This window comes from Mesitornis unicolor, unplaced genomic scaffold, assembly GCF_000695765.1.
Source record: "Mesitornis unicolor isolate BGI_N332 unplaced genomic scaffold, ASM69576v1 scaffold39753, whole genome shotgun sequence".
Taxonomy (NCBI): Eukaryota; Metazoa; Chordata; class Aves; order Mesitornithiformes; family Mesitornithidae; genus Mesitornis; species Mesitornis unicolor.
The window spans coordinates 1-15377 of record NW_010173400.1 but is presented as its reverse complement, the minus strand read 5'-3'; the positions used below and the strand labels follow the sequence as shown (position 1 = coordinate 15377).

The window sequence follows — 15377 nt, the reverse complement described above, 5'->3', positions numbered from 1 at the left end:
TTTCCCTAGATTAAAGGAAAAATTCGCCTTTGAAAAAAGAAGGTGAGTTTGCTACACCTGAAAATAGTGCAGCAATCCAATCAAAAGTCATTTATCACAGTATCAATCTTTACTGACCAGAGAGTTCTTCAGTATACAATAACAGCAGCTCTAGATTGACTTTTTTTTCCTATACAGAAGATAGCCATCAGCCTCTGCTTTCTTGAATGACATCCTTTGTTTCTTCTTGGACAGAGTACTGAAATATAAAATTTAATACTGTAGGAACAATTTCAACAGAATAGTTAATAAAAAGATAGAAAAAGTTTAATACTTTTTTAAAAAGCAACATCAAAAAGTGCATTAGGAGTAAATCGCAGGTCCATCCAATTGTCTAGTCTGCAACATCACTTATTCATTTTCTCCTGTAACAAAGAGGTGCACATTTTTCTTTGACTGTAGCATCTGAGCTGTTCGATCTATGCCAACCACTGCAGCCAACTTCTGAGCATCGTACTTGGAGTAGAGCACAGTACAAGTCCAAGTAGCATCCACTCCACTGTCTGTGGCCTTCATCATATTACAAATCTCACTGTAGAAGTGGGAGTATGTTGGTAACTCATAGAAAATGAGGTTCCTAATGCCTTTTATCGTATACCTGTAGTAGGGGGGGAAAAAAGTAACTTTGTTGCCAATTTTTACAAAATGTTCATATTCAAACATCAACCCCATATTGGCTCTTCCAATTTCCAACAACTTCAATGCACAATGCTCAGCTCTACAAACCCTGTGTCAAGGACTGAAGACTAAACACAGATGTGGAATTTAAGGGAGGGGGATATCTAACACTGCCAACGACTTCCTCTAAAGTACAGACCACCCCCAATTTTTGCAGCATTCAGCCTGGATTTTAAGACAGGGAAGCCTGACCAGATCAAGCCTCATGAAACTTTTCATATCTGCGAAAACATCTTCTGCCAATAGGAAAAACTGTTCCAGTAGGAACTTCTAAACAGCTCCAGTCAGGGCACAGCAAATTTTTCAAGTCACCTCAGCTTGCTGTATTGCATTATTGAACCAATTACATATACTTTTCCAGAGTTTTATGTAATTATTGTGGCACAGATGAACACAAATAAAAGGCACAATGAATCCCATTTTGCAGGCTATATCATCCTGTCCTGACACCAGTGGAACTTGGCAGCACTTACCTTCCTGAATAAAGCCCTGTGCATACCAAAGCACTGGAGCCTCTGCAAGGGACTGCTGACAACGTGCAATAATTGGAAACTGAAAAGCTCTTACTTCAGCCAAAGAAGTCCTCACAGAGATCCAACAGATTCAAAAAGCATATAGCCCACCCGTGATTAAGGTCAGACTCTACTTCCAAAACAGCACACATGCAACTCAAGAGGAAAACTCAGGGTAAAATTCACCTTTTGTAAAAGTGGAAGCGCTCAGTGAACAATAAAAACTGCTTCTCTCCTTTGAGAAAGGACCGTCTTGCTCTGCAGACGCCAGCCTTTTTAGTGTATTCACAAATGTGAGTAAAATTCAGGTCCTCTTTCTTGAAGTAATTTCGAAGACGGACGTAGTCAAAATATGATGGGACATAAATGAGCGTGTGTGACATGATGGCATCGCGGTACTCAGGCAAAACTTTGTTGATGAAAAACTGAAACCTGAGTTAAGAAAACAAATATGTTTTAACCAGAGTTAACACTTAGCTTTCCATACTGACATGACCTCAAACAGGAATATCATCAGATTATGGACGAATTTTACTACATTTTTTCTTCCTGAACTTCTTAGGATTTCTAAACTTGCAGAAGATAAAAGACAAAGGCTTTAACAGTATGACACAGTTATGGTAGAGATGGGTATTCCCTTCCCAGGCTTTATTCTCCAGTGTTTTTGGCAAAAAGTTCAGTATTCCCCTCCACCCATGTGGGGCCCAGCCTGCATCTATAGACTAATGAAGGCATACTTCTGTGGTGAAATCACACTGCGCTCTGCAGGAAACCATGTGCTCAACTAAATCTGAAACTGCAGTCATTAGGGCATAGAAAAATAGTCTGGAACAACGAGTACCTTGTATCTATCACTGAAGTTACAGTTTCAGCGTCTAGCCTCCGAAAAACATGAGGAAGCTGGACCACAACGTGGCTGATGGAGCCACTGAGCGGTACGTTGCGGACGGCCACCTGTGAGAAGAAAGTAGGACATTTAGAGAAGCAGCATTTCAAAGGCAGCCACACTTCAGGCAGCTTTCCGCTTGCAGCTCATACCTGCGAGCAGTGCACAAGGCTGTTTTCAAGAAAGCTCCAATACAAAACTACATTCACGTAAACGCACAGCAGATCTGTTAAATACACTTGACCACTGCTTATGCCCTGGCTTCCATACATTTGAGATGGACAACTAAGGTTTTTACTTTTCCTATTTATTTCAAAGTAATAGCAGTTTGTGTTACTTATACAGTAGGACAAAAAAAATTTAGAAAGCGGCAGCAGGCAAACCCTCCATTTAACAACAAAATAAATAAAACAAGGTAACGTGTGTGTCAAATTAAGAAACAACAAAATCTGATTCCTGACATGAAACAGCTACCCATGAAAGAAAATGATCAAATAATATCACTGCAAGAAGCGTTCTTCATGCCTTTGGCAAAGCATTAGGAGTTGTCATGCAGCGTCACGGAGACTCAGACTGAAATCCTTGGGTAATGGAAATAACTGGCACACAGACAGGCTTTCTGCAACTGAATGATGAATTTTTTCCATGTGTTGGGTTTTCAGTTCTGCTCCCTCTCCCTCACACCAGCATTTAAAAGGTGGCGTTCAACAAATTTGTGAACTCACCTGCCCTACATAGTTGAAGCAGTGCTTGTTGAAGACCGAGTTAATGTGGGGATCCTGAAGAGCGCTGAACAGCAGCGTCTGGCGGTAGTACTTGGACCAGTTATTGAGATTCTGCATTCGCACTCGGGAAAAGTCTATGCCGTGGGAGTCCAGAGGCAGCAGATTAAGGTGCTTCATCAGGTGCTACACAGAGAGATAGAAACACACTGCTACAGGCCGACATCCCTGCACCCAGGCTGCAAGAGCCTTAACTGCAGCCAGAAAGTGGGCAGGGACAAGGAAGACAGCACTGAAGATAAACCAGTAGTGGTCTCCCAAGGCACGACTGTCTGGAGTTTAACAACCACAGCAAGAGTAATGTACTTGACTTCCCACCACAAAACTGAAAGCTGCATCTCTGTAGCCATCAGTAACAGTAACCTTTGCTTTCAATCCTCTCTCACGGGGCAAGTAGAATGGATTTGTTTGTTTGTATTAACATCAATAGGCCCAAGGCTTCTGAGCTAAAAGAAGCTCAGAAGCAGTTCCCATTGCACTCAGGGAGACTTTAGGTGCAAGTGAAAAAATTAACTTCATTTTCACCTCACTGAATGATGCCAAGGACTGACATCACTGCTGCCACATGGCAGGCAGCTGCACCCACAGGAAAAAAACAAACAGGCTCCAGGACTCATTCCCTATATATCATGTAGGCTCATATGACTTTCCTGGGACTTCCCAGGAAACAAGACACATTCTGGGCTCATTCAAAATGTACAGTAATATCATGTCAAAATGCAAGGCCTAGGTACCTCAAAGGTGTTTCTATCTGGAAAAAACCCCAACCTTTCAACCTTGAAAACTTATATTAACCAAAAGCCAAAAAGCATGGGCACTACTGCATCCTATCCACAATTCAAGAGCTATATTTTCATTACACATACAGGACAATCTTCATAATGCTTAACTTGACTAATAGATACTAATGCTTAGTATCTCTACAGTCAGTGGAGACAAGGACCAGCTCCTAGTGCTTTCTGGAAGAACCTGAATTAGGTTGTACAGATTCCTTGTGTGGCTGCAATCTGACTGAGACACTGGGCAGTCAGACAACTAACATTTTCTCCCAAATGTGATTAAAGGAATCATCATCATCTCATCCTGCAAGATAATGAAAACTGTCCAAAAAAGCCTCTGATGAAATACGCCACTAAAGCACCAAATACAAAGATTTCTAGGGAACAGGTACTGAAAGAATATTCTTAGTATAGGGAAAATATCAGGGTGGAGGGAGAAAAAGAAACAAGCATACATGTCTGGAATTAAGTCAGTAAAAAAAATAGCAATACTGTTCACTGCCAAAACTAAGTTATATCAGACTAAAAAGACACAGCACAACACAAAGATACATACAGAAAAAAATACATACAGAAAACGCACCAGAACATGTTCCCAATTCTGCATCAGGTAAATATCTGCTTGATCAATTATGAGGATTTCTATTGATGACAGAAAATCAAAATCTCTCTTCTTCTCCCCCTCTGCGCCAATAATAGTCCTCATACCCAGGGGAGAGGCAATGATGACATCCGATGAGTAAAACGGTGCGTACAATCTCATGCTCTTCTGAAGAATCGCAACCCCTGTCCAACAACAACCAACGGCATTTTCTTAGTTAAGGTCAATTATCAACCAGTTTCTGCTAGCAGACTCTGCAATAGTAACTCCTTACATCTCCTCTCCCTCAACACAATACTACTGCTTATAGCTGGAAAAAACCACTCTGACTGAAACTCTTTTTTCCCTGAAAAGTGAAAACTTTTCCCCACCTCCATTTGACAAGCATTTGGCAGATTTTTTTCATGAAGTTCAGCAAACTCATTAAGTAGTACTTTTTTCCCCCAGATTTTTCATAGCCTGGACATTTTCTAAGTGAAACATCTTTTTTTGTGATTTTCTGCTAAAAAAGGGGGATGAGGGGGCTGAAGAACTTTTAGGGGAAAAAAAGCACAGAAATTATTAGCTATTCTAACTATCCCCTTCTCCCTAAATCCTAGACTTTGGTCTCTGCCATTAGGTACTCGAGTAACTGTTACCTTAACCTGTCACAAAAGATTCACTGTGGACCTCTTGACTATAAGCTGCCTTTACTCACAGGGACACAAGAACTTCTTCTCCTAAAAAGCAAAGGAAAAGCTTCTTCGTGTGGTGACGACTGAAAGCACAACCAGTCTTGCACCTTTCCTGGCACTGCTTCTCACACCACATGTTGCAGTGTACATTCCGAACCAGCTTATACATTGCCTCTCATATTAAAGAGAGAAAAAGGAAGGAATCAAAGGAGTCTGCTACCTATGTGGTAACTACAAGGCAACATTGCTAGGACCCAGTTTTCTGATCTGAAAAACCCAGGTAGTTCGGACCATATTCAAACCACCTGCTGCAGTCTGCCCAACAAAGGTGTCTCTTCAACTTGCCTCCCTCTCTGTGTGAAGCCAGCTGTCATGGGCACAGCTGAAGGCACTTGCAAGAATTTCAGACAGACATCAATAGAGACCTCTCCTGTTATCTATTTTAACCCAGTGATAAAAATGGGGGGGGTGAAGCACAATTGGTTGAAGTACAATTTCCAGGACAAAGATATCACTTGTCACAGCACACATACAGTTTAACATCATCACGTCTTTTTTCCATTTAGAAATGTGAAAGAGTGGTTTTAGTAAGGCATAACAAATATGTTTTAAATTAGATCTTTGTGCAGAAGTAACAGGGTGTGAGGCAGAGTAGGAAAGAATAATTATTCCGGTTCTATGATTTGCTTCTGCAAGTAACAGCACTGAAAGTTTGTTCAAGCATTTCTTCACACCTACTAAGCAGATCAAGCGGACTGTGCTATGGGAGAGGACTGAAAGGAAAATTATTATGCTACTGAAAGTAAGATGCTCTCAGCCAGAGAGGTATTCACTGGGGAAGGAAGAAAGACTGAGTGGGACCTGCTTGCATCTTCTACTTAAATCTCTCGGGATGCAAATTTATTTCAAGGGGCAGTAATTTCAAAAGCCTCTGATCTGTCAAGTTAAGTTAGAAAAACATCCTCCTCATCATGGCAACCCCAGGAACCAAGCCACAGGCTAATTCGCTGCATACTGAGATACTAAACCAGCACGAGACTACAATATTATGAAACAGTCTCAAACTTGCTGCTTGTCCAACAGTCCTACTGGCTGGCAACTCCTTTTGCTTTCATGAAAACCATGGGCAGCACAGTAAAAAACTGCTTTGCTCAGTACTGAGCTTTAATTTTGTTCCAACTATTACTGATTACAAGAGACATTGTGAACAGGCTAATTAAACCCAAAAGATTTTTTTTAATAACATGAAAGCCTTTGCTGCATAATGAAGGCTATCCTCTTTTAAAATGAAGTGTAGGCAGTCCTGCTACAATAAAGCAATCAGTGCATTCTAAGTGATTCTGAACTTGATGTGAAAATCATTACTTTTGTATTTTCTCTTCCTTTTTAAGTTCTGGCAAGACAAGAAAGATTTTCAGAAAAATCCAGTTGCCAGTGCAAAACCAGCATTAATATCAGAGAGCCTAGAGTCTCCACAGAACTTCCAGCCTTGATAGCTCCTAGACATTTAGGAAGAACCTGCTACTTCTCCGTTCTTTACAAGCTAAAAATCATCTGTTCAGTTGGTCATTACCAATTCTGAAGTGGTCATCAATGTTGCCAGCAAAGACGGCTTCATAATCTTCAGGTCTTTTCAGGTTGGGGGGCTTCTCTTCCGGGTCAGAGCCAAACTCCCCTTTGAAGCGCTTTTTATTACTTACATCTATTTTTCTTTTGTCATTCACTTCAAGAAGACTGATGAAAAGATGCACAATTCGCAAAGCGCATTCCCTGAAGGGCACTATCATCAGTACCTGCGTAGACCAACATTTACAACAGAATAACTCATCAAATACGAACACTTGCAGTTAACTGTATGTTAAGTAATTTTTATTTTTTCTCCTTCTTAGATCTGCCCCCATGGGGCATCCCACCATTTAGAACAAAACAATTGTGACATGCAGCAAGGAGGGCGGATCCGCTGGGACAGTGTGCTCATGAACAGGTACTGGCCAGATCAGTTTGGTTCCCCATGTCACACCCAGTGTACCATTACAGGGGAACTGAAAACTAAGCAAGTTCTCTTGTTCTCCCCAAAGCAAACAAGAGCTCCCACAATTCACAGACAGGGTCAATGGCTGTCTCCTGCATGGGTGATGATAGCCTCTGCACAGCACTCTAAAATAAAAATATCTAACTGAGGAGTCAACACATAAACCAAAGGCATCTATTTGGCAGATGCGCAGCAAACACTAATACCCAACTTTGAAACTGCTGGACAGGCAGCTGGCAGCAGCAGCGACAGGCTAGCCCTAGCTGAATCCACCTGGTTATCAACTGGAGGGTGCTGGGAATCCAGGAAGCCTTGGTTTGAGACCTGCTCCACCAACTATGATGGGTGGCCTTGGCAATGGGATTGGGACTCCTTGAGGTCTTCCAGCTACAGAAAGATCCTTCCATGCAGGCAAGTCCTTACAAGTGCTTAAGGACAAAACAAATTCTGAGACGTACCACACTGGGTGACAGCCTAGACTACCTGTACCAACGCTGAAGATCAATGTGAAGGCATCTTTCTGTACTGTAGATTTAGAAATGGAAGTAGGAAATGGCAACATGTCAGTCTGTAGTGACATGGGGACAAAGAAAAAGAGAGGTCAACCTCATAGCTCAGCACAGAAACAGGCTGGCCAACAACCCCGTGCTCACTGCTTTTCACAGGGTATTTGTCCTGGCCACAGCAAATGACTTCCAGGCACAACAGAGGGATGTGGAAAGGCCCAGGCCCAGGAACGTGTCCCCTGAGAGAGCAGGAACAGCAATACTTCGGAATAAACTACCAGGATGTTCAGAGTCTGACCGGACAGCCAGGGCAGGGATGGGGGAATTGCATTAACAAAGCTCCCTTACCTTCGGTCTAGTGAGCCCCTGATCCCTGTAGTCGTCACTGTCAGGCCCTGGCTTTTTGTCTCTCCGTTTGGCATTATTGCTGAGCACCTGGGCGTTTGCCTTCAGAATGTGGTTCAAGGCATGCAAGCAGTAAGCGTGCCGGATTTCTTCGCCATTTGTTAAAGCATTTCTTTCTGGATAGAACAAGTCCCGGTATGTATTCATGACATAAAAGAGCTCTCTTTGTAATGGGGTAAAAAAAGGATCACTTGGTTTGTTCACTGAGGACAGAAATTGTTTATTCACTTTTGGCCAAGTGGATTCTAAAGGCTTGTGAAGATAAAGCTGTTTCACGTCAACTTCTTTGTCCGCTTTCAAAGTTTTATGTTTCTCCAAAGTGGAAGAAAAAGTTAGCTGTCCCAGTCTTGGCCACTGGAAAAAAAACCACCAAAAACAACCAAAGAAACACAACACAGATGAGTCACACGTACCAAACTTAGTACACTTAAAAGCACATCACCACAGCTGGTAGTTTAATCAAGTTAATGAAACTGGAGAAAATTTATTTTTATAATACAAGTTGAAATGTTTTTTTCAATATGCAATCTCTTCTTTAGAGTCTACCAGGGTAAATAACAATAAACTTGAACTCAGTAGATCTGAGTATGTTTTGCAGTGATGAGTCTATAACTGTCCTCATTTTACACACGAGGAAACCAAGGAAGGATGTCATTTCTGCCTAATTCATGCACAAATCTGTGGCATAAACCAGGGAGAGGATGAGAAACCTGGAGTCTGAATACACTTACAGATCAGCTGCACTGAGGTATGTACTTTGTTTAAAGATGAAAATTAAGCCCTATTAGGGAACTAAACCCAGAAGTTACGAATCAGTTGCTAAATGCACTCTTGTTGGAGTCTAATTTTGAGGGTAAAAGCTATCAGTGTAGTAGGGGTAAACTCTAAACTTTAAGCCTTCTGCTATGCAAGTTGTCCCTATATATCTCAGTAAAGTAGCTACACCAAGATAGGCACGGATGTATCACTCATTGCTTCAGGTGGCACGGGTATATTTGGCCACCATATTCCAAAAAAGAAGAAAATAAAATTAAAAAACCCACAGTTTTCTCTCTGACTGACTAACCACTGGATATTTTCCAATGAATGTCACCCAGCATATGGCTGACCAGAATGCAAGGCAACCCTCCAAAGCAGAATCAAATGTGAAAAAGTTAGGAAGCAAAGGCTTGTCTAAAAAATGAATATTTTGAAAATCAACATTCTCTCTCAAGCAATGAGAGGGTTTTCTGTTACTGTAATTCACCTATTATTTCCAGTATTAACAAAATAAGTATTCAATTTCCCTTTATTGGTTTGTAAATGTGTACAGAGACACAGCCATCTTGAAGAAAGAACACGAAAGTACATCACAAGTCCTTTTAAGACTGTACATGGTCACCTCACGAGTTCAGTGCCAGAGCACATCCCCAGCATTGTGCTGTTACCACTCAGAAACCAGTCCTGTTTCTACCCAGTGTCATGAGTACTAAACCCCCTGTGGTTTCAGGACTACAGATCAAACCCTAAAGCCACGTATTTCAGGTGTGTCATCATATGCCTACTTAACAGCAGACTTTATATTTCAAGTCTTGTTCAGTACTAAGCAAAGAAAAAAAACACTTAATCAACAACACAGTGACAAAATCTTGACAATCCCAGCACCAACAGCTAGTAAGAACAATTATGAATCTACCTCACTTGTATAAATAAAAAAACCCAACAAGTTATTTTAATCCAGGCATCTTCAGGAATTCTGGATGGCTACAAAACACTTACCTTGCTTTGACTTGAAGTTTTAGGAAGTGTAGACAATTTTTCTACTTCTTTTTCTTCAAGTTCTTTGTCCATGTGCTGCTTAAATGGGTCTATTTATAACAGCAACAACAAAAAAAATACCCTGAGAACTATTGTAGCTAATACTGGAATCAGGTTTCAGAATGGATTTGCAAATGAGACAAACTGTTTCCATGCTGGCCAACACCACAGTTAAAACTAAGTTATTTCAAAGCACTTGGAGATAAAAGATGTCAAATTCTCTTTACAAGAACAGAGAGAACAGATTTGACAGATTGCTTTAAAAAAAGCAGCAGTTATGAAGTACTAGAACTTTCAATCACAAAATGAATGTTGGACAGGAAAGCAATATGTAGTAGAAAACACCATGGCAATTTTCTGCCTTAAGCTCTGGCACACCCACCCCTTGCAGCTGAAATAGGCTGTCAATAGTAAAGACCCAAGTGAACTTACTGTCCTTCTTGGTTTATCAACAGCTCTGCCCAGGGCTTTGCATCGTTGGCCAGAGTGGTGGGTTTTGGGGAAGGGAGGCAAAAATTGCCTGAAGTGAGCAAAAGTCTGACTTACCTAATCAGCATTTATTTTTGGAAAGGAAAGGAGAGGGAAGGAACTGTAAAATCATATTACGTTCAAAGACACTGGCATGCACAAAGTCACATGCACAGTAGCACTCGCTGCATAAAGAAAAACTAATTAGTGATCACTAGTGCTTGCCAGAGGATATCTAGCCCACATACAAGTTATCCAGACAAAAGTCAAGACACTTGCTAATTATGACACTGCTGAGAATATCTTCCCAGCAATGCAAATGAACAGGTTATAATTTAATTGTAATGCGGGTTCTCTCTTCAGTTGAGTTTTACTGATTCCAGCATTTGTCAGATAAAGTAGAGGGAATAATGTGAAGGATTTTCAGGATTCTAGTGATCTTAGGACCAGAGCAGAAATCCATCCCCTTTCTGCTTTCTTAGGTGACTCATTTTCTGTAATAGATTATAAAGCCACTTTCAATCTACAAGAATGCACTGAGAAGTAGCGCATCATTTACAGGTTTAACAAAGCTGTAAGGATACTTAACATGCAGTTGGAAAGCTACGGCTCTCATTAAAATGCAACGCCAACAGCCCAAGTAATATTCTCATGGAAACAAGAACAAGCTGTTTCTTCTATCACATGGCCCTTTGATGCTTCCACACATTTCACGTATCAACTCGGCTGCCTCCCAGATCCAATGTCAGCTGCTGCTCCAAGACGACAAGCCAGCATCACCAGGGATGCTACAAACATATTTCTCTCTCTCAAACTATGCCATCTGATATTAAAACCACAGAGCATGAAATACGAATAGGAGCTCTGCAAGTGCCAATGTGTGGCATATCACTGAAAGATCACACACCCGTGCACACAGTTACTTGTGTTATACGTGGTGGGATGACTCCAGCACCGGAGTTCAGATTGCACCCATCAATGCACTGTGGTGTTGAGATTCTGGGCTATGTCTTAAAAGATCCTATGCAGATGGTCCACTGATGCCTCATGCCTTCCTGATTCGAGTGCAGTTGGACACCTCTGCACAACCTTCAAAATTCAGAGAGCCCTGAACATTTGTCTAAATTACTGTGGCTGCCCCAAGCTTCCCAGAATCTCACCTCAAACTCCACTGAGTTGTGAAGGATGCCCTCACAGGTCAGATCTATGATTATCTCCTGTGCTCTCTGGGACAAGAATATCTTCCTCAAATGCAGGCTTGCAGGGCCCTTCATACGACAGTAGCTTTTTAAACTACTACTAAAGCAACAGAACAAGATAATTCCCTCCACACACATTTCTAGTTCCTAGTTCTATCGGTCATAACAGAAACTACGGATGAATCCCAGTCCACAGGGGCTACAGAAGAAAAGGGCTCAGCTATACATCTGCATTAGCACTCAGCATCCCTTATGTAAAAGGCTCGCATGTGGGCAATACAATGAACAAACTAGCAGAAGAACTCAGAAGCTACATAGCATATGGGTAGGGCCTTTGATAATTTACACAATACTCCTCTAGGGGCAGATCACTAAACACAAACATACTGTGCTTTACCTTCCGAAAAGGCTTGTGCAGAATTGCCGTCTCTCTTATCTGCACTGCAATCTCCGCTCTCCTCTTCCATGAAATTGGTTTCCAAGCTAAATTCAGATTCATGTTTCACATCAGTAAACTCCTCAATTACTCCTTGACTTGGGTCACAAGAGGTGTCTGCGCCATCAGCCTGCTCCTGGTCAAGTGTCTGCTCTGCTGCCTCTGTAGCTGTGACTTGTTAGAGAGAGAAAAGGGTCATATCTTCCTGGAAAAGTCACTGTCTGTAGCTACCTCTTGCTAGCTAGGTTGCTTCCTTTGAGTTACCATTTTTTTTCTCCCAGTACGCTATCCAAAAAGATCAAAAGCGGGTTTTGTACTCTACAGTAAAGATGACTTTTGGCTGGCATGCCAAACGTTACGTAATACACAACGTGTGTTTCCCTCCAGAGAATTAAAGAAATAGCCTATTCAGGAAAATGAGTTTTAGTTTCCAAAGACACCAAATAATTGAAAATAATAAAAAGTTGCCTCTTTGCTCCCAGACTTTCTTTGCAGACTTCATGAATGAGGATGCCTCGTCACAAGGGAGGCGGTTTCCTTCCAATTTACATGTTCTTCCCTCTGCTCCGAGGCAAACCTTTCCCTCCTCTCAGCGGCAGCAGCCAAGCCAGATGCTGTGTGAGAGAACAGCTTGTGTCTCCCATGAGTGGGCGAGAACCCCTGGTATGCTGCTCCATGTGGATTTCCTCTGTGCTGCCGCACAAACAACATCTGAGGAACCAGCAGTGAGCTGTCTGCCGGAAAATGAGCACAGCTTCCCTCTCCTCTGCTAAATCCCTCAGCAGAGCACCAGGCACCAAGCCAGTCTACACCAGGATCCTGGCTAAAAACATACATTATTCAAACCTTCTAATTGAAACAACATTTACCAAAGCACTGGAAAAGACAAGCTACCTTCTTCCTGCTCTGGTACATCATTCTTATCTTCTTCACCTCCACCTGTTTCTCCAGCCTCCTGAGACCCTTCGCTGTTCATTTCTGCCTCGCTTTCCCCACCTTCTTCTGATTCACTTTCATCTTCCTCTTCCTCACTCTCAGACTCAGGAGAGGTCTTCAGGGTAGCCAGGAGCTTATGATACACAGAGAGCCGTTCTACTTCGGTCTCCGAATCGCTTTCCGCACTCGATTTATCAGAATTGTCAGACTAGAAGGGCAAAACATAAGTGTAACACAACAACAGTAACATTTTATTAGGCAGCAGGCAAATACCTCATCTCTAGCTCCCATCTTGTTTTCCCTCTCCCACCCTAGCCTTATGCAGATGCAAAGGAATTTTTCAAAAATCACTACTTTATGCAAAGAGTTATGCTGGACACTTCCATTTAGATTTTGAAAGCGTCTTGGTAGACTTAGGCCAGACTGCCTTGCTTTGCAGTGATTTGACTTGGCACATCATAAAAATTTGGTTCTTTCAGTCTCAGCTGAGTGAGGACATTTACCTCCACAGAGGTGTTTAGTGAACTAGCACTGGATTTGCCTAAGAAAACCACACACAGAGCAAAAATTGTAGAATGGCACACATACAAGAGACAGAGCTCACTGAAATGCTTCTGACTTTCAAGAAGGTAGAGTGAAACAGCCATCAGTGGACAACAGTCCACCAGGGGGTTGGTTTGGCCCAGCTGTAAAGCTCAAAGCTTCAAACAAGCCAGACTCAGAGCCAGGTCTGTCCTGGCCTCTCACAAGCCAACAACAGTGTGCCAGCTTATAGCCAAAATTATAGTGAAAACAGGAGTATAAGCACAGCATCATTTACACCTTTCATAGTTCCTTTCAGCCCCCAAAAAGAAAAACCACTAAATATGACATTAATACACAAAATTGCTAAAGTAAACAAATGAACCACAATCCATTTATTTTTCCACATAGAAACTTTGGAGTCTTTTATGAATCTGATGATAAAGGACGTTACAAAATCCTGACTGAAAGAAAGGTAAAGCACTGGCAACCTGAAGAAGAGAAATGAGCATGAACATATTTCTTTGTTCAACAGAAAACAAGACATTTCCTAACTTGTGCAACACTATGTTTATTAATATTATTAAAACAACTTAAAACAAGATTTCCTTTTAGCTGTGACTAAGTAATTAGCAAAAAAACCAAACCCCAAGAAGAGCTACGTTATTTTCTGCTGCTTCTGCCCTCTCATGGTATTACAGTTTAGAGTTAGACACTGTAGAGAACAATTCAGAGCCACACAAAAATCACATTCATTTTTTTCCTCCTAAGGAGAGGACAAATTCTGCTTTCTAAAGGAAATAACTTAATCAGCCTGAATTAAAGGGTAGCGTAAAATGCTAAGCGTCTCACTTCAGCGCAGTGTTTCACTGAACTACACAGGGATGAAAGTAAGGAAGAAATAAAAAATATATTACCAGATCACAGACTGGAGTTGCTTCTGGTCTTCCAGAAATCCTGAAAAAGAAAGCACTGAAATATCTTACTCTGCCAATGATGTAAGATGTACGAAGGATGAAAGAGATCAAGGGGAGAAGGAACTGAGGAGTTTCACAAGTCTTAGAGAAGTTAAAAGAAAGCGTAAAACCAAAGGATCATACAATTCTCCCTAAGGAAAGGGACTCAGCACTCGCCCTGAGATGTGACCATCTCTGGTGATGCTACACTCTCCGTGTGAAGCCTAAGTGCTTAGGCATTACAACTGATCAAGAAGTGAAATGTTTTAAAGCAGAATCTGGCTTTAATCAGAAGACAAGGAGTTAAAGCGAATTTAAGTAATCTAACTACAAAGATAGTTTGTACAAAGTTAATCAGAGCAAGAGCCTGCCTCGAGCATTAAGTATTGATCTGTGAAGTGGGGAGAAGACACACACTGCAGGAAAACCAGCACTAATTAACCAGCGCTGGGACTGCAATTCTGCAAACAAGACACTGTACAAGCTGGGCTTAAACGAACCTCACCGCTTTCAACAAGATGCGGAGCCTTGAGTGGGACAGAGCGTCACTGCACAGGGCAAGACGCAGGACACGTCTCTGCCTTCCGTCCCAAGCCACACACGCCCGGGGTACGCATAAGTAACAGACCATAACGCTGTCTGCCTGCTCCCAAAGGCACGTAACGTTAAACCGAACGGGCGACCTTATGGTCTCTCCTCGCAGGCTCCTAAGACTTGACACCAAATCACACAGCGTTTGGACTGAGCAGCTCGTTCCCCGCAAGCTTCCACGGGACTCCAAAAGCACGGTACGGAACCCTTTCTAACAGACGGGCACTCCGCTGAGGCAGCCGTGGCTTCCGTCACACGAGCCCTCCGCTTTTCCGCCCCTCCGGGCCGCTCAGGAACATTTTACCGCATTTTTTTTTCCATTAAACCCAAGTCCAGGTTTTCTGCTTTCCCCACTTCTTTCGAGGTTTCAAGCTCACGGGCGGCCGTTCAAAATGCAGCGGCAACTCTCTCCTTCCCAAGGCGAGTGTGTGGCCCCGGTCGGCCTGGGGCGGAGCGGGGCCATCCAGGCCTGCGGTTCCCTCGGCCCCCGGCACGGTCCCCACGGGAGAGCGGCGGCCCGGCCGGGTTAACCCACGCCGCTAAGCCCACTCACCTGTCATAGAAAGGGTGCTCCTCCC

At 42.4% G+C, this 15377-nt stretch overlaps 1 protein-coding gene across 1 annotated transcript; it reads right to left on the bottom strand.

Moving 5' to 3' along the window:
* Positions 1-101: 101 nt before the first annotated feature.
* On the bottom strand, positions 102-15369 carry DIEXF (digestive organ expansion factor homolog (zebrafish); the record flags this gene model as incomplete). Its single annotated transcript, XM_010180717.1, has 12 exons — positions 102-637; positions 1416-1661; positions 2071-2183; positions 2841-3023; positions 4260-4462; positions 6525-6744; positions 7838-8248; positions 9653-9741; positions 11756-11962; positions 12689-12938; positions 14170-14209; positions 15353-15369. Coding segments are annotated over 12 exons (2226 nt in total), but the record flags the coding sequence as incomplete, so codon positions are not given.
* Between the last annotated feature and the right edge of the window lie 8 nt (positions 15370-15377).